General features: G+C 39.1%; 1 protein-coding gene across 2 annotated transcripts; it reads right to left on the bottom strand.

Annotated features, from left to right (window-relative positions):
* Positions 1–968: 968 nt before the first annotated feature.
* LOC111329120 (uncharacterized) lies at positions 969–19,877 on the bottom strand. 2 transcript variants are annotated; one of them, XM_088763215.1, is made up of 16 exons: positions 19,727–19,877; positions 16,107–17,488; positions 14,322–14,655; positions 12,746–13,787; positions 8,689–9,283; positions 8,348–8,387; positions 8,058–8,107; positions 7,423–7,512; positions 6,911–7,014; positions 6,497–6,572; positions 5,739–5,827; positions 5,328–5,438; positions 4,908–4,982; positions 4,544–4,596; positions 3,540–3,731; positions 969–3,174 (listed from the first exon to the last, which is right to left on the bottom strand). In XM_088763215.1, exons 2-16 carry the CDS (start codon positions 17,368–17,370, stop codon positions 3,069–3,071), a joined length of 4,221 nt encoding a protein of 1,406 aa, XP_088619341.1. In that variant the 5' UTR covers positions 17,371–17,488; positions 19,727–19,877; the 3' UTR covers positions 969–3,068. The 2 variants fall into 2 exon arrangements, with proteins under 2 accessions (XP_088619341.1, XP_022789468.2); XM_022933733.2 differs by lacking the exon at positions 19,727–19,877 and adding an exon at positions 18,571–19,411.
* Between the last annotated feature and the right edge of the window lie 250 nt (positions 19,878–20,127).

The raw sequence follows: 20,127 nt of genomic DNA, 5'->3' as shown, positions 1-20,127 counted from the left end.
AAAGGTCTTGCGGAGAGGTGCGTTTTGATAACACAGCTCAGCGGTCAACGCCGGGCATGCATGAGGCGATCATCAGCCGATAGTTCCAATTTCCCACGCAAAATGTAAAAGAAGAACATTACAACCATTTACTATGCGACGATTCAATTTTCTTTCGCTTATTTTGCGAGAAAGCGGTTGTTTCTTAGGTTTTCCTTAGAAATCTTCCCCGGGAAATCGGCGCACGGGCCCCAAATCCCCCGGGCATACCCTACACTTGACCAATTTGTTCCAGGGACTATATACTTAGTGCATTCTGGCTACACTCGTGCGAGATATTCAATGTGAAAGTTTATTTAGGATGAGTCTGCCAGTCTTGTAGCGTACGCATCCTACTACAATCTGCAATGTACTGCAAGTATTCACTGAAACTGGAGGGTTATACAAAAAATTTTTGTATTATAGCCTTTGCTACGCCAGTACAAAAAACCACTAAAAAACCACTCTTTAGAAGTGGCCAAAATTATGTTGAAACGTATTCCTCATCTAATGCAGCAGCACTATACCCCGAGGAAAGGGTAACTAAAAATACTACTAATCACGCAGAAAATTCAATGAAAGCAGTGATATTTTACAGAGAGTTGTTGAACAAAATTACATTAAATAAGAAAAAAGTAAGTGTTCAAACGTAAGACTGACCGACCAAGAATGACTGCATATTCTCGCGAAACGCTTAAATAACCCGAAACTACCGTGATGCCAGGCGAACCTCTACTAATTCGTTCCCATGATTGGACTGCAAAGCTCGTGCCGCTCTCTCTACCAGATGTAAAACTTAACCCAGTCTCGACTTGGTTACACAGGTTTCTCGAGCTTTCAGCGGATAATTTGCTTTACTTTGAGATCTCATTGGTTCCTTACGATGTTTCCCACAATTCTTATTGATTCAGTTGACTAGAGAGCTTCCAGTAAAATGAAACCCATACATATTAGAACCAATAAATACACGCTTTATTCCAGTATCCACTACAACACAGCAGCCAGAAAACAGAGCATTACAACTCCTTTTACATTAAGTAACCTCTCCTTAGTTTTCTGAGAGAAATTGCAAATGTACACCGTGCTATAAATTAAAGTTCGGCTCTATTAGAACTGTTTTACTGTCTGTAGTCATATTCACATCTTTCCTATGTACAGATTAGTTCATCCAACATTATCAATTTGTCTGATATTGGATATATTCAGGTCCAATTTCAGGTTTGTATGTAGAGCCTTTTACCAGCTCATAAAAGGTGCATCAAAAAATTGTTTTAGTAAATTGATTACAGTGTAAACCCAAACATTTTCTATTTCTAAAAAAAGGGAACAAATAATTTCTAACATATATTAACTTCTTATAATTTTCATCTCACTAAAAAAAAGGGCTCTACTAAGTTTGTGTTCAATCAAAGCATAACCAACAAATTTATATTTAACAGTAACATAAGTCCTGGAGTCAAATGCCTCCAGAATATTCTGAACACAAATACCATGTCAAACAACAACTTAAGTGCACAACATTGCTCTTGAAAAAAATCCCACCTTTGACAGCACTACCATAATTACCCTACTTTTTTTTCTAGATGAGTTAGTAAAACAAAATAGATGAGCAATTTTTAGGAACTGTACCCCAAAGGAGGATGTTGCTGTCAAAATGACATGATTTCAAAGAAAGAGAGGTTCTTTCAACACACATGTATGTTTACTCAATTCAAGCTATTTACAAGACCCTTCAATCTGCTGCACTGCAACAAGTATTTTGCTTATAAGACTAACTAAAACAAAATAAAGCATATCACTTTAAAATGAGGTTACTTTTGCTGAAAAGACAGAGCTCAACTCTGCCCATGCACAATGAGAATGACTCATTCCCAGATCCCTGTCTACAGACTACAGCCTGAAGAGTAATGGTCACAATTAAAAGGAGAGGATCAAACTTTCCCATGATTCAATGAAGACCTTCAAAGATTTGAAACTTTCAGATATTGAATTATTTCTATTTTGGGGTTTTTGGGAAAAAATAAATGAGCAGTGGAAGTGAGAAGAGCACCACCATAGACCTCTTCCATAATATAATGCTAGACTGATTAATGTCCTTTATTGCATGCAAATAGAACTTCTTGGCCTTGGTTGAAAACTCTTTGCTTGACAAGGCCGGGGAAGGTTTATTTCCATACATATTTAAGTTAAGAAATCAGGCCTACCATTCACAAAAGAAGTTAATGGACTGGTATACTCAAGTTATAGATTCAATATTTTGGAAGCGAACTTGACTTTTACACTCAAAGGCTGGCAATCTTGATCTGGGTGATCTGGGAATGATTTCATGACAAAATAGCACATAATCCATATAAATTTCCATAACAAAAAATATTATTTCTGTCTGGCATAATTAATGTTGCCCCACCCACCCTCTTCCCAGTTTGCCAGAGAACACATATATTTACCCATAATTAACAATTATTCACCGAAGGCGAGGTGAATATCCTCGAATAATCCCCGAGACAAAGTCGAGGGGATTATTTGACAATATTCACCGAATCTGATGCAAATAATTGTTTTAGTATAAATTTCAGAGCTGAACAACAGAGAAATGTCTAAAATCATCACATTTTAGTAACATTTATTAACGTTTTAGTTTAACATTTTATATAAACCGCGTGGAGCGGTTTATATAGCGTCATATAAGGAACCGCTCGACCAATCACATTGCTGGAACCTCTTTGTTCAGCTCTGAAATTACACTAATTATATATACAACTTGAGATACGAGAAGCTTAAATGCAGCCATAAATGTCTACGGCTATACTGCTTGAGCACAAATTTCGAAACTTCATTTACAAGAATTCTTCTTCTTGTTCAAAGTCTAAATAAAGAACCATGTGGTGAACAATTCATTATTTTCGCCACATGACTTTGAAGTCAAAAAATATATAAATTAAGAATAACTTAGCTATATCATATACATAAATAGTCATTAACAGTCAAACTGTGAAAGGGATACTTTATATGAACTGCTTCAATTTTCTTTTAAATTCAAGTTATTAGCATCAGTGATTCTTGGAGGGTAACTTTGAGGAAAGTTTTTCATCATCATCTGGTCTTTTAACATGAGTCTTCATGTGGGCTGACCGGCTCTTTATCTTGTGGAATATTCTACAAGTGGATTAAGAAAAGTATTAGCACCACAACAGACACAATGAATTGAATTCCATTTAGTTCGATATTTTATTTTCGATAACTTTTTGCAGCAAGGGGGATAACTAGTAGAAGCAAGTAAGCTTCTTCTGTGCCCTCTGCACTAAAACAATCACTTGAAAGACAGGTTAGCATTGGAAAAAAGAAGTGAGAAAAGAGGATAACACCTTAGAGCTAAGGCCCTAGCTAAGCACAGGCCCTTCTAAATGCAGGCCCTAGCTTTAAGCCCAGCTAAACTTCAAATATCTCAAAGGAAAATCAGTTCATATACAAGGTTATGCTGATTATACTTCAGACCAGACCTAGGAAAGAGAGCCACTAACCTTCCACAGACTTTACAGGCAAACTCAGGTAATTGCCCATCTGGATTATTTAAATCAGGGAGGGCTGAAGCAGGTGCTGGCGAGGGAGACTTTCTCTTTCTGACTACAGGTGCCGAATTGGTTCCATTAGTGGCAGATGAACCTGCAGTGTTACGATTCTTACGTCTGTTTGGCTCTGAAGGCTTCATAAAGCTGTCAATAATATTGTGGTTACCATGTGAGTTAGGAGCAAACATTTACTGATTGAATTCAGGAGCAAAAAAACACATAATACAAAAAGAATACAAGCATAGCTATTAAGAAACCCATTAGCTTGCTTATGAAAATTGAACAAAGAGATACAGGGGTTGTATCATCGAGCATTCTTTTCAAAGATATATTTTCAGTTGGGCATTAAATTTAATCCAGGATTGCTCCAGAAAACTATTGCCACTTTCTCACTTTGTAATAGCTTTGGTTTTGGCTTTACATTACTCAGTTAAAATGCACCCATAGAAAAGACAGAAATTGTCAGTGTTTTTTACCTTAATAATTGAGTGGCCATTATCAAAGCCACAACAAAAATAAGCAGCATAATACAATTCAATTAGTAAATGTTTAATCCATTTAAAGTAAATTTTGAGTCATAACATCACATTGGTTTACTACTGTTTCTCAACTATGTTTTTGGAACTAGCCATTAATGAGAAATATAATAATTTATTTAAAGTCGATAATGTAGGAAGTGGTTGCCCAATCTTCCAAGCCAGTGACTTAAAACACTCCACTCCACATTGAATTGGAATTTGGAATGTTGGTTTTTGCAGAGGGAGGAAAACCAGAGGACCTGGAGAAAACCTTCAGAGCAAGGATGAGAACCAACAACAAACTTAACTCACATGTGACACCACGTCCGCGAATCAAACCCAGGCCACAGTGGTGGGAGGTGAGCACTCTCACCACTGCGCAATACCTGCTCCCCACTGGAAATTACATAATGAAAATCGATGAAGAAATGTATTTACCTTCCTCCATGGACACGAATATGACCGTTCAGTGCTTGCCTTGACACAAATTTCTAAAATAAATAAACAAATAAAATTAATAGAGCTCATACAATCAGCTTCCATGGTTGAGTTAAGTGCAGTGTGAGGTCTTTCACTTAAAACAAAATTATGTGTGCTTAATTAAGAACTATTCTTGCCTAATTACTGATGTAAAACAATAAACGGTGATTGATGATGAATAAACATGCAAATAAAAAAAAAATGGATACTAAAGTGAACCTAAATTATATTATAAGGCTTCTGTAAAGAAACAGATCTTGGCAGCAACTCTCTCTGTACAGAAGAAATATTTCAAAACAGAAGTCACCAAGTGAGGACTTACAGCATTACACTGAGGGAAATCACACTCAAAATATGATGGATTGCTGTTAGTTTCACTTCCTGTGTCCTCATAATCCTGATAAAAAGAAGACAACCAAACACTTTTACCACAAAGCAGCAAAAAAGAAAGCAACTTTTAATTCAGATATGGATGCTATCCATATATAGTTCTTATAAGCAATGATTCATATGATGGATTGTACCCCCGCTAAAATAATGATCCAAACTAGTCATTTAAAAATGTGAACTGGCAGGCAATTGAGGAAAGTCCTTAAAATATCTGAGACTTTTCTCTCCCAAATAGGACTTTCTTGCTCAGTCTAGTGGGGTGCCCCCAATATGTAAGAGGCACAGTCCAGGCCCCATATTTTTTTATTAATTTCTAAGACTTGATTCGTGATCCTGATAATCAATGACATACCTCAGAGTCTGAGTCAATGTAACGTGTTCTTCCTCTTACAGCCTCAGGGTGAGCTGCTTTCCAATGGTAATAGAACTCTATACAGTCAAAAATCGTTTTCTTGCCTCCAATCTATAATCATTACAGTACAAAAAATGTGTTTACCAATGAATCTAAGTGCATTACAAGTTAATAAAGGATAACTAAATTACGAAGTGACAAAAAGTATTTAAACCCTCCCTGGATGGAATGTTAGTCCATCATGTGTTACTTCCTCACAATTTAGGCCAGGTTACCAATACAGCTTCCTAATTCCCATGTTTACTAATTTAGAGGGATCCTCTGTAAGAGTTATGATGTTTTATTGCCCAAGAACAATGATCCAAACAACTCCATGATGTGACAATGTTATTAACAAGGAATAAAACTTACATCTTTCTGAAGTTCAGCAAAGTCTTTTCCTTTTGTTCTGAAATTTTGTCTGAAAATCTGCCTCTCCTTTGAAGCCCATCTCACAGAGCCTGTAATAAATTACAATACACCATGAACATGTCATTGGACATGATTTGATGCTACCCTGGTTTAAGGATTTAATGAATGTAACCAGAAATTAAAATCCATAGACCCAACATTTTCAACACTCCTGTCTAGTGGCTTCATCAGGGGTGATCTATTTGTTGCAACAAGAGGTCCTTTTATATGCTCATTAATTAGCAGCCCTTTCTTCTGACTAGGGTGGAGGCATGGTGGCCTCATGGTTGGTGCACTCGACTCCGGATCGAGTGGTCCAGGTTCGAGCCCCGGCCAGGACATTGTGTTGTGTTCTTAGGCAAGACACTTTACTCTCACAGTGCCTCTCTTCACCCAGGTGTATAAATGGGTACCAGCAATTTAATGCTGGGGGTAACCCTGTGATGGACTGGCATCCCACATCCAGGGGGGGTAGAAATACTCCTAGTCGCTTCATGCTACAGAAACCGGAGTTAGGCACTGGCCTAACCGGCCACTAGGCTTGTAAACAGACTTTACCTCTTCTTACTAGGTGTAAATAGGCATCAAGTAGTAAGCCACTATCATCACAATTTAAAGGAGAGAGGGCAGAGTTAATATGCCAGGATTCCAGACAAAGACACCAGTGGTTATTGGAGCGAAACAAAAAATAAGTCATAAAAGTTGACTTTCTTCTTTACCTTCATAGTGATAGTCATACATTGGGTCATCATTGTGTGTGATAAATTTCTGACATAGCAGCAATTTTACTGCATCCTGGTGAGATCAATTACAAAGGAACAATAAACGTTATGAACAATCCCACTCAATAACAAAAAAGCTCTCAGAGGATCTAAGAATAGCACCAATAAACTTACAAATTTGGCATGTAAACACCTTCTCATTGCAAAATGAGATCATCCAAGTTGGGGAGGTCCTGGAAAGGATTGTTGTCAACAAAAATGGCTGATATCTAAAAAAACACCTGTGGCATTCTTCATCAGCATCTAGAGTACACACATCTTTGATAGCGCAAGTGTTTTTTTAAAAAAAGTCTACTGAGTGTTGTTATTCCTGTACCTACGTTTAGCCAAAGAGTTGTGTTTTCTTCATACCTTAACATTTCCATTTGCTTTATGAAGAATGTGCAAGGCATATTCCTTGTTTGATCCACCACCAACTATTGCAACAGAGCAGGCCATATCCAGAAAGGATTCAACTGAAATTTAAACAAGAAAAAATGATGAGATTTGATTTGTAGTTCTCCCTTCTTGCTTTCAAAAATGATTTCAAAAATTTATGAGAATGTTATTTTATTTAGAGAACCACTCCTGACTGTTAAGTTTGTTTACTCTAATCACTTGTTTGCTTATCAATGTAAGAAATTTGTTGTGAAAAATAACATGATCATCACTCATGGGAGCTGAGAGGTTAATGCCACAAAATATGGGAGAGATTTGGTTCATTCTGCTCTGAACACAAGCACTTCCTTTTCCATACAAAAACCGCTGAACAACAAAACTTTTTCTGTCAACAGAAATTACTGAATCTGAATAGCTGAGGTTTTTGGGCAACAAAATGAAGAGTGAAAAAGCAGAGCTGTGTGAAGTGGTACATAAGAACTTACTTTCCTCCCGTCTCATACGTTTCTTTTCATCAAAAGGTTTCCAGCACAGTGTTGCCTTGTGAACATCGTGGATTGCTCCTTTTTTGTCACCTTGGAAGAAAATGGGAGGAGAGGATTAGCTTTTTGATGCTGAGCAAAACATTCCAAGCAAAAAGAGGATAGATGCATGGGTTACACCAAGCCATCTTCCTTCTTTTTCCTTGGGTTGATATGCTGTAATTCTACAAGACAAGAACATTGCTTTTTCACCTAAATGGGATGCTAGACTCTTTCTGGCTACCCTTCAGCATTTTGTTATGTTTCACTGACAATTAGCTGATACCCATGCATACTCCCAGACAGAGAGAGAGAGAGAGTGGGGTGTCTTTCCCAGGAATACTGCACTTTAACCCAATCAGGGCTTGATCATCAACCCCCCAATCGAGAGTCCATTCCACTAATCCCAAAGCCAATGCAAATTCTGTAATTTCGTATGACAAATTAGTTGAAAATTTACCTATTCCTAACATGCATTACTCTCTCCCTTAAATTTCTTTAATTTCGTTATAAATTCTCATTACTTGCACGCTTTAAAACTTTAATTTCAGACAGTACGAAGATGTCAAGAGCCTATTCCTGTAGAATAATACACTCACCAGCCAAAGGAGGCACCTCAGCTTGGAACTGTGGACCAACATTTATTTTCCTGTTGACAGAAATACATTGTAAGTTAATTCTATGTTGCGCACTTCCATTTTATGTAATTCTCTTATTCTCAGCAGTATCAATGTTGACACCATCCACCAAAGATGGACAATTTTCTTCTAGGTAAGTGGTACAAAATCATCAAGAACAATTTTTTGGGGTTCTTTTGTTCTCTGAAGGTGATGGCATATCACAGTTAAAACAATTTGGGGAAATCAAAATAAAACTGTGAAATACTTACGGCTCAGGGAATTGACTGGCTTCTTCTCCATCAAAGCTGCCTAAAATTGTGAAGAAAAGTTGCTCAATTAAAAGCACATGGTACAATAAAATTCAAATTCAAGCAACATTTCTTGCAAAGAATAAAAGTGCTTTGTATTCTCCCTCTAAATGTAATTTAGCATGTAATACTACCATGATACAAAGCTGTTAGAAGACAGTTTGAAGGTAAGGCAAAGAATCTATTTGGCAGTGAGCTTGTCACAGTGGAGTGGGGGGGGGGGAGGAGGAGGGGGGGACTTGTAAGCATTAAACATCAAATAAATGAAAACCTCTGCTTAGCAAAAAAACATAATGGCTTACTTCTATGGCCACTAAGAAGAAGCCTGCTTGGTGTCATAGGCAGCTGCAAGGATGCACTCGGTCGTGGCGTCAGATTTCCCAAGGAGGGAACATGATATATACTACGAGGACTGAGCATTGGAGGAGGTGTATACGGAGGTGAACATGGTTGACTGCGATTCATTGGAGAGCCTGGACGATTAGGAAAGTAGGTCGTGCTTGCCGATGGTGGGATAGTCAAAGGCTCTGGACGTGGCCTTTGTTTCCGCCTTGGGGTGACTATCTCGGCAGGATTTCTAAACACGGCCTGGTTCCCTTTGTCTTGTGCATTGTTATTGTCTTCAAGCTTGATGTGAGCAAGGGGTGGACCACTGACATCTCTCCTCTCTGCGATACCCACTTCTGATAATCGTTGCCTCTTCTCCGCTGGTTGGCCATCATTGTTTTTACTGTTTCTGAACTCGGTTCCTCTCGAGAGTGTCTCCACATGGTTTAAATCATTGTCGCTGGTAACAGAGCCATTACTCTCTGGTGTCATTGTATGTCCATAAAGTGATTTGTTGTTACCCATGGATGAAGTTGAGTTATATGCATTAGCTGTTTCATCGTAGCGCACCTAACAAATGACACGAACGATGTTAGAATGCGCTTTAACTTATATTTGCACCTTCAGTGGTAAATTCAAGAATTTTCAAGTTTTTGATTTTATCCAACTGCACTGAGAGATGTGCAAGATGCTATTATGTTTTCAAGACTTTAAAAGTAGATACAAATGGCCTGGTGATCATAGAGAAGAAGACAATGCAATGACACATAAATCCAAATGGAATATTATTATTTGTGTGACAACAGTGTTGTGCAAAGACATCAGCGTATAAATATGGTTTTTGTGCATAATTTTCCCATTTAAGAGACATTCCTAATTTGCCCAGTTTCCCTAACAGTAATGCAGGAGGATAAAGCAGACTTTTTATGGGAAACCTTGCAATAATAAAATCAAACCAATTATTTTCAACGCCTACTTTTTAAGTTTTACCACATGATCATAAACATTAATCAAAAGCTCCATTCTCAGTTTAGGTAAAAAAATAAGTTCCATCCATGCACAGCGCAATTTGGTTTTAATTACAATTGATGATGATGAAATTAAAGGATAAGAACAAACTGTTTGGCTCAATATCTACCATTTCAGTCACACAATAATAAATTGCCTTACTTACAATATGTCTGAGTTCACCTTTAGATCTGTCAATATTCAAAATAAAAGAAAGAGTAGTTTTTGCCCCTACAGGTTTTTGTTTTGTTTTGTTTTGTCTTCAAAACTGTTAACTTGTTTCCTTTAAAGGTTTTTCTTGGAGATAATACATCACCATAAAAATTCAGACTCCGAGGTAGGCACAGAAGGGCAAAATGAAAAGAAATATATTTGGAGACAGCTTCCTCACAAAGATATAAAAATAGAAAACAGAAATAAATTGTGTTATGCTGTAGAATAAAAACTAAAGATCAAAGATCAAAGATAAATACTGTGGTGAAGTGAAAATGGTAAAATGGAACACAGATAGAACCCATGTTATCATCAACAGTTGTAATCTTTGCTAACCTAAGATATTGACTCAGGAACTACTAATTACTGAACCTAAAAACTGGTGAATGTTTGGTAAAGTGACTGATCATAATGCTTTTAGCAATAAGTTGAGAATAAGCAGCAAATCAAGAGAAATTCAGAGCCTCAGATACATGCCTTAACCATTCTGTTTCTCTGAAAACAGAAAGCTATGCAGAGAGTTTGCACTTTGGTGTCTGTAGAAAAGGGAGTGTGGGTTGATTTCCATTAGGTTATGGAGCAAAAATGAACTGCTACAAACTGCTGGTGATGTTGCAACTGATTTACAAACAGTGGACATGGATAAGAAAGCTCTCTTCCACGAAAGCAAGAGACTCTAGAAAACACTTGGTCACATGATCAATCAGCCTTGAAGAATATTTCATTCAAGTTCTGGCTAAAATGCAAATTTGCTTGGTTTGAATAGGCCACAGAAGACAAACACAAGTCAATCAAGTGTCAGACAAGCAGCCAACCAGCCAATCACAAGTGGGAAGCCACTCTAGTGTACAGGTGACTTGTCAGGAAAGCGATAACCTAAGAAACAGCTGCCTGCATCTCAAAACAATTGAGCTCAAAATGAATATTGATGGCATTAAGCTTAAATCTATTTGGTTTTCAAATTTAAACCCTCCTATCTACATAATGTAAGGTGGAAGCCAAAACAGTGACAAAAATGGAATCAAAGAAGTAACTGCCAAGAGATAAATTGGGTGCTGGAAGAGAATACCAAGCAGAATAGAACATGCCTGAAATTGAGCCAAAAGGTGTCATCTTTACACAAATGGACTTCAAATACTTATAATTAAATATTCATTTCAATCTTCATTGAAAAGCAACCAGGCGTGAAACAATATAGGTCTGCACAAATTGTGCTCCCTCTATATAGTAAACAAGCCTGCCTGGAATCACATTAGGTCTTTAATCTGACAATATTATGAACTATGCACACTTTTCTTCCCATAATATTTATAAAAAATATTTGTCTTAAAGAAAAAAAAAAAAAAAGAACATTTATACAAAGAATGACTACTAACCATCTTCTTTTGTAAAAGAAAAAAGACAATAGTATTGAAAGGACAAGAAAATGTATTCATTGATCATTCACCAAAGTAAACAGTCAGGTCATATATGTCATGGATCCTTTTTTAAGATTGAGGAAAGAAGTAAATTATAATGAAAACACTACAGCAGATAACAATTAAAGACCTGATGTAGAGTACACCAAAGAGAACTAAGTTATACATTGTAATTTTTTTTAGTGTGCCAATTCCCATCACTGACTATCTCAAAATGTCACCATTTGAAGATCATTAGACAAAGTGATTTTAGTGAGAACACAAGTAAATTTGTCTGGCCAAGAAACTAATCACTGGTATGGTAACAAATCTTTACCAGCTCAACAACTGATGGAGCATGTACCAAATCACAAAAAATACAGCAACGACTCAAAGTTTGGTACATTTCTAGTGCTGATTTTCATGGAATGAAGTAATAAACCCTCTAACTCTCAGAAATAATTAATTAATGTCACTTCGATCTCCTGACAATTCCAATATGTTATCTTGCAAACAGATTATGACAACAGACAATTCAGTTATCAGCTAAAGGGTGTCACTTTTGAAATTATGACCAAATTCTCCTGTCTAAGTAGCCAGGGGGCTCCACACTAACTTTTCAACTTACTAGCCAAGTGGCTAGTGACATCTTACTGTAGATGTCTTTAGATGTTACAACAATTTTGTCCTGTTTACTAGCTAGGCAAACTGGCTGGTGGAAATTGAAAACCACTAGCCAAAACTGAATTTCTACTAGTCTGTAGCTAGTGGGCTACCGTTAGTGTCGAGCCCTGAGTAAGCAGGGAGATTTATAAGTTAGACCATAGGAGTGAAAGGGCTAAAAGCCGTGCTTATTGTTAGTTAATTGCTGGTCTGTACTCGACCTGAGTGACCCAGCTGGAGCTCATCCCAGGTTTGCTTAGCTTGAAGTGACTAGGAGTATTACTACTTCTCCCTCCCCTGGATGGGATGTTACTCCATCGCAGGGTTACCCCCCAGCATTTCATCAGGCTTCCCTGACAATTTGCCATTTCTCACTTCTACTCTTTGGTTGAGAGAGGTATTGTGAGAGTGAACTGTTTTGCCAGAGAACATAACACAATGACCAGCCAGGCCTTGAACCCAGATCTCTCGACCCAGAGTCCTGTGCACTGACCAATGGCACACTGTGTCTCTTCACTGCAGGTGCTTCCTTAAAAATCATCAAGTTTCCCCCAAAATTTGCATGTATTACTCCTTTACTCTCGCGTGGAGAAAGGTATAGTGCAAGTGAAGCATTTTACCCACGAACACAACACAATGTCCTTGCCAGAGGAGGAACCCACACCTCTTGATGCAGAGACCAGTGCAGTGACCTCTAGGTCACCACTGGGCCATATAGTCGCAGAAATTTATTACATGAGAGAGTACTCACCTGTTGCCACTGTGTTCCAGAAGGATGCACTCCATAGAAACTGTCACCAGTGTATCTAAATTGTCCCATTTCTTTTGCTGTGGCTACAGCAACAGCAGTAGGATCTGTAGGAGTTCCGACATGTCTTCCACTTTGTTGTTTGTAGTATGCCACCTGCATGGTATCTGTTAGCCGGGAATCTTGGGAAGGTGATGGGGTTGCCTGTGTTGACACCCCAACAGTCTTTGTCATCTCCGTGGGAGTGTCTGCATCGTTCATCATTCTTTGACGGGATTCATTGACCAACCCACTGGCTTGCTGGGAAGCAACTGGAACTTGGAATACTGTTGAGGGAAAGTGATATTGGTACACAAACCGTGGGTCCTGAGCATACAATGCTGTCGGATACCACTGCGGGTAAGGTGTTCCATCTGGGTGGTACACCACATAGGGCTGCTGTTGAAACCTTTCTTGCCACAATTCATTGCCATTTCGAGCACCATGCTGTCCTTTGACACGATCTGCTGCCTGCTTGAGCAAGTCAACTGCTGAATGAGGTAACCCAGTATCAGTAGCTTTCTCGGGTACACTTTGCTCTGCAGAGTTGCCAAGCCCATCCTCAGATGTCGTTGAGCTGAAGCTGTCACTATTCCTTTCCCTTTCTCTCAAGCCATTCAATGCTGCTCCCTCCAGAGGTAAATCAATAGGTCTTTCACGAGGGGCACTAGGTTCATGGGTGCTTCCAGGTGTTGATCTACCTGAGCTCCTACCACTATCATACCCACTAACTTGAAGGTGCTCATTGCGAACCTTTGTCAACTTTGGTAAATTTCTTGGTGACCCCACGTGCTCATTACTTCCAGCTGGTGATAGTTTATCATTGCAGTTTAAGCTTGGACTTCCAGAACCAGGTGGTCTAGAATCATTGACGTTGTTCCCATTGGCTGAGTGATGATTCTCCAAGTGTCGGCGTAGAGACCGCATGTCACAATAGCTCTTATCACAATCTGTGAACCTACATTCATATGGTTTTTTGTCCCGATGAGTTACCATGTGACCATTTCTGAAATTGCAAAAAATCAAAGTTAATTTTGATTTCTGGTTCATATTTTATGAACAATTTTTTGTTGTGAATAATAAAATGCAGAGCTGCAAAACCCAAACCTTGTTTGTAATCTATTTTTAATTGATCTTCTGCAGTCAGAATAATCAATAATCATTGTGGTTTGGGTAAATTTCACAAGTAGTTTTCTCCTTCAGTAAACCATTACATTAAGAGTTTCTTAGATATATATCAGGCCATTCTCTGTTATCAAAAGAAGAAAGTGCTCAAAGTAAGCAACATTTGACTTTGATCTCTAAGTTCACACCGGATTTGACCCTGAAGATCCAATTTCAGTTATTTGTTTACTTGAATGTCCTTTAAACATCTGTGCAAATTCTGCTCACAAGACAATATTTTATGGCAGATATTCAAATCAGGCCACAAATCCGATGAGCACAAAAGTGTGTGTTTCACCGAGATCTGGTACCATGTTGAACGCCAACATCAAATTAAGCCAATCTACCCAAACAGGAAATTGCCAAATTCACTCACAAATGATCCTGTCTTTTGAATCCTTTTCCACAGGTTGAGCACACGTATCTTCTCTCATCGCTGTGAGTAAGTTTGTGCTTTGCAAGGGCACTAGATGATCCAAATGTTTTTCCACATTGCTCACACTTGATCTCTGGCTTTGAAGCCCCTGTAGTGGGCTTTGGTTTGCCTTTTAATTTACTTTGAGCAAGTTTCTTGCTGTCGGGATCTTCACCGGGAGTAGGACTACTACTGTCACTCTTAATGGCTGGAGAATTTGCTGATCTCCGTTCTTCCAAACTCGATGCTGGAGACACAGCAGAATGAACAGGGCTTACATAAGGCTTGGCGGTATCTGTGGAATGTCAAAAATGAATTTACAATTCACAGGCTGGGTTTCACATCAAAACATGCATCAATTAAGATCCATTGCTTCCTCAAGTAATACATTGTCAGTCCACTGGGGGACAAGATTAGTTTCTAGGCACGGCACGGAGTAGCTAAAATATTTACAGAATGTTATCATGCATTTTTAATGATTCAAGCCCTGTAAATAAGATCTCACTAACAAACACTTAAATCACAGATCTTTCATTGGAAAAAATAAAGTGTATCAAATAGCCATTTTTTAAGTGAGAAGCTCCCTCAGTTGTGGTTTCGCTTTATAAAAGCTAAGCTTAAAAGCAACCCCACAATTCCATTACTGCACATGAATACAATTTCCTTCATTCAGCACTACCTCTCAATAGCTTATTAACTGGAACCATAGAAACTCCCAAATAATTTTTTTCGCTTTAAGGACAACCATGACACACAAATTATCAACATTTGATTCAATCAGAATAAAATTATGCTTCTTTTTTTGAACCAATCTGTTTTTTTTTCACTGCCTTTAATTACAAAATTCACCCCCAAATGTTTGCATTTCTTGAGAAAGCTTATCAAGAAGAGAATGCTTTCAAAAATTTCCAGATCAATGCATGACTCCACAAAGAGTTCTTAACGCAAGCATCTGCTCTCAAGCAAACTTCCACTAGTCATATTTCACATCATGCAATAACTACAATAAATCATGGACTTATCCTGGAAACAATATATAACTTGACAATGAAGGGTAAATATGCAGATTCTCAGACCCAATAATGAACATACATTTCATTATGTATCACAATTTGTGATGAATAACCTTTTGTGACAATCAGGTTTTCAACATGTCTAGAATTCCTGCATCTAAAAATAAATGTACTTTTGAAAGGGAGATTTTTTTCCCGGCACAAGAATGTATTCTATGTCAGATACTTACAGAAATGTTGATTTAAACCTTCCCAAAGCATTTTGCAAAAAAGATTATTCAAAAAAATACTTTCAGTCAAAATCTGTCAGAATACAGACAGGGGTACTTTGTGGTTTGCATATAGGTACATAAAACTACTTAGAACTGACTCAAATTATTGCATGCACAGAGGCTTCCAAATTAGACCCGTAATATTACTACTGGGCTTAGAGCTGTCAAATCGCCTGACAATACAAGGGAGGCAGGGATCTAAGTGCTAAATGAACCATGCAAAGACTCTTCAGAAAACAATGCAACAATGTTAGTTGAAGAGGTGTTAAAAAAAAAGACACAGTCCTAATTAGTCTGCTCTGAGAACAAGTGAAACAGCTTACGTCATCAGGAAAAGGAGCTGTATTGGCATTGCAAAAAGCCAAGTTCAATATTGGGTTAAAACAATACCTTTAGCCTATATTAGAGAAGATTCAATTTGATCTGCAGACACAATGGCTAAAAGCATTTTTGACACCTACTTAGCAGCTTGTCTTGACCTCGCTGGTTTACCACATCAGTGTTTGAAGCAGCTGAACTGGGAAGTTGTGACTGTGTCTGAGATGCTGATGCATCAGAAGGGATGTTATTCAATGGCACAAATGAAGGCACGGCAGCAAAGTTTTCATAACGACCCTGATCACCCCCTACAGAGAGCCCCTGATAGTACATTCCATCGATCACTCGAACAGGTCCAAGTCCAGGTACCATAGCATAGCCTCCTGCATGGACAAGTCGTCTGTCCATAAACTGCAAGCCTGGAGCTCCATGCTGCAAATTTCCATAAACGTTTCCTTCTCCAGGGTTCACTGTACTTGTTGCCACAGGTACTTGTTGCTCCGGCCTTCCCGAAACATAATCCATGTGCTGAACAGGAAATCCCTTGAGCTCATTCATGCTAGTGTGCACAAAATGCTCCCTCTTTAGCACATTAGCACTGTTTCCAGCATTTCCACCGGCCATTGCTACCATATGTGGATATGCTCCAGCCGGCATGTAATAAACAGGAAGCGCTTTCGTATCTCCGTGCACGTTCCTCAAAATCTCCCCGCGAGCGTTCTGTGATTTGGCATTTCCTTTGTCTTCCAGTTTGTTGACATCCTCGTGGTGTGCATTATAATTATAATACAGCGCACGCGAGGAGTGAGATTGAACCGCATTCACGTTCTCATCATTTCCATCAGAAATTTTCTCGTTGCATCGAAGCTCGCTGCTTCTTATCTTGCCCGAATCTTGTGAATCGTTGTCAGAGTCCGAATCGACTTCCTGTTGTTCTTTATTGTTCATTCTTTTTATTATAACGCTAGCGCGATCGCTTTCTTGTTGTTGACGATCGTTCGGAGTTGTGGCATGCGCTGGAATAGATGACGAATTTCCGTGATTTAACTGAATCCAGTGAGTTCGAGGGACTTCATAAATATTATTCCCTTCCATAGCACGCCTCCCTGCATCATCGACGTTCTTTTTAGCAAGATGGCTCGCTTCTGTTTCCTGGTATTCCTTTTGCGTGTTAAGCTTCAACGCATCGCCACTTTTAGCATTTACCTGAGCAATTTCATCTTCGCTCATCATCTGATCTTCGATATTCGCCGTTTCGGCGAGTCTTGAGGGTTCTGCGTTCATGACTGGCTTTTTGATTAGCAGCCGAGAGGAATCGTCCTCCGGAGTTTCAACGTATAATGACGGAGCTGGTTCTTCTGTGCTTTCAGCTTCGGGGCTACCACACGGAAAAGTCTCAAAAGACATAACGAGGAAAGTCTGTTCCGATAAAATACTGTCCCGCGCGGTTGCTGGTAGTTTTCACAAGCGCCAAGGCAGGGCGCTCAGAACAAAATCGACCGGCGTAATTCACTTTCGCAAGAAGCTGTAACAAAGCAAATAGAAAGGTTATCAATAAAACACGAACCATAAGGATTTCAGGGAAACGAAAACTGAAACCTTGGCGAGACCTGTTAGCTGAATTTCTTCACATCTCTTTGAAATTTGTTCCTCAAACCCCTTCTAAAAAAAAAAGCACTCTTTACTCAAGTATTTTCTTGGCACGGAAAAATACTTACTGGTAACCCGGTATTTCATGTAAAAGTGTTCAGAGTAACTCATTGTATTCAAAGTTCGCTTTGACTGACCCGGCACGATTCAACATGTTTTAAGCACGATTTCCAGGTAACACTCGTGACGAACTACGGCTACTCAAAAACTGTCCTTTCATGGCACTGATGTGATTATCGCCAAAAAACAAAAACAACACGAGGAAAGAAGCGTCGAAGACGAACGAAGCTTCAAACCGTACGGGGATCACGAGACAATGAAAGGTGAAAGCTGCAATGAACGGTAAATTATTTTACTTTCATGCCTGAACACCTTTCCACAGCGAAATAAGACCGTGAAAAACAAATACGATCTATGGGGAACATCAAAGAGAATGCTGATTCAACACCACAGAGCATGAGTCTGTCCGTACCTACGCATTCTCCACTGGAACGATATCGAGTTATTTATAAAATAAAAATGCGATGCAGAAAATGGAAAATGAAACAAGGAAATAGCTCTTGCCTTTAGTGCATCGTATTTTTGGGTAAGAATGGCAATCATGCGACCTTCACCTCAAGATCTACGCAACGAGTAACGACAATTCTTGCCAAGATTACAGTTACCCTACTCCTCGAGTTGGAAGCGGCGTGCGAAATTCATGCAAATGTAGCTAAAACTGGCCGTCTATAAAGCTTGCACTTTGCTTTTAACAAAGAAAAGCGTGTAATTCAAGAGAACACGAACTTTCACTCCCACCATGACTGAAAAGTCTTCAATGAACACAAAATCCCTGGGAATCGACAGCGCTGGTAGTAGAATAAACAAGCGCAAAGCTTCCACGTAGCGAGACGAAATGACGACACAACTGAAAACCAACGTCTCCACGCGTTCGAAGTGAAAACCACATTTGCTTACCGGAAACTTAGGTTCTCCGCAGAACTCTACATTCGATCGCCCAGAAAACACCTCAGATCAACTCTTGGGTGGTCGATCACAGTCTAAGCAACAAATTGAAGTTATGAACTCGTAAATATTTTGGCTCCCAACTTCTAAGTATTGGAGTTTCCAGTTTAGTGCTACGTTCGTCAACCAGGGACCTTTCACAACTGGCTATTGACTACGTCACACATCACCATACAATCACTTCCCGCCCACGGGCCAATCAGTATAACCATAGAGATCCCTTGGGAATGGGTGGGCAACAACCCATGAGTCAGATTTCACTATAAATATAAACAATACGGTTCCGCGCCAAAAGCGAATGTCCATTGACCTCGGCCCTCAATACCGTCACTCAACTAACCGAGGTAAACATTGCATGGACTTCGCACGTTGCAAACGAAAATCCCTAGAAATGCAGATAGAAATTAGCTCAAAAAGCAACGGGTCAAATGATGCTTTCCAAAACTGAATTTTGTCTGCAGTCTGAAGCGTTTTGTTTTCGCTTTCTGCATGTGTTATCTCTTGATAGAATTAAACGGAAGTCTTTGAGACGTCATCGATTTATCCCAGTACATTCGAAAGCCAATACGTAACATGACACACGCTGAGCAATTTGACCTCTGCGACATCAAAGTGTGCTGACATGCAACCCAAGCGCTTTGTCTTTGCGCTTTCTGCAGAAGTTTAAACTACAAGCATGACAAGCGACAAATTTTACATGTTGATGTCATCCTAAAGATTCTCTATTGAGCTCTCCAACGCAAGATTGTTCTCGCCTCAGCTGCGTGTATTGACAGCCTGGATTGCAAGCTGCGTAGCAACAATAATAGTGTCAAATATTTGTCCCCTAATAAGGATCGACCCTTCAATAAATGTTCCGCTTTGCGATGCAATTACCTCACCGTTTATTTTTAATCACGAGTTCTAGAACGTCCTTACAGGTCACGGTCAACTCTTCGAACAAATTTTAAACGAGTTTCAAAACATCCAATTAACGCCCCTAATTACAACACTGGCGTCCTAGACCATGTCGACCAGCTCTAGTACTTGTAACTCCCCCCCCCCCCGTACCTGCGCGAAAAGATTTTACTGAAAAATATAAAAAACAATAACAATACTCCTAGCTTACCCGAACTTTGCACAGTCTCACGTAGAAGAGAACAAACATGAATGCTGAACTGTAGCCAGCAGTGTTATTGATAGGGACAAATAAACATGGACCCGTGATCACAGAGCTTGCCATCTCATGTGATTATTGACCATTATTACCAAAAGTGCTGAATGTGGACATTGACCGAAAGCGGAAATTGAAACCAGTTTGCTAGGGGAAAATTAGGGAATTTTTCGCGCAGAGATTTTCTTTTTTTATTTTCCGCGATCCGCAAACAAAGCATGAATTTGAAATCGTGTTACTTTGACGACGAGTGACGCTCGTAAAATTCTTTTACGAGAAATTTTCTAAAGTCGCAACCTCATCATTTGGGATCTATAGCGCTGCTATTTCGCATGTTTTTTTCAGGCATGTTTTCG

Source organism: Stylophora pistillata, chromosome 6 (assembly GCF_964205215.1).
Source record: "Stylophora pistillata chromosome 6, jaStyPist1.2, whole genome shotgun sequence".
Taxonomy (NCBI): Eukaryota; Metazoa; Cnidaria; class Anthozoa; order Scleractinia; family Pocilloporidae; genus Stylophora; species Stylophora pistillata.
The sequence above is the reverse complement of the archived record's forward strand: the minus strand, read 5'-3'. Positions and strand labels throughout refer to the sequence as shown.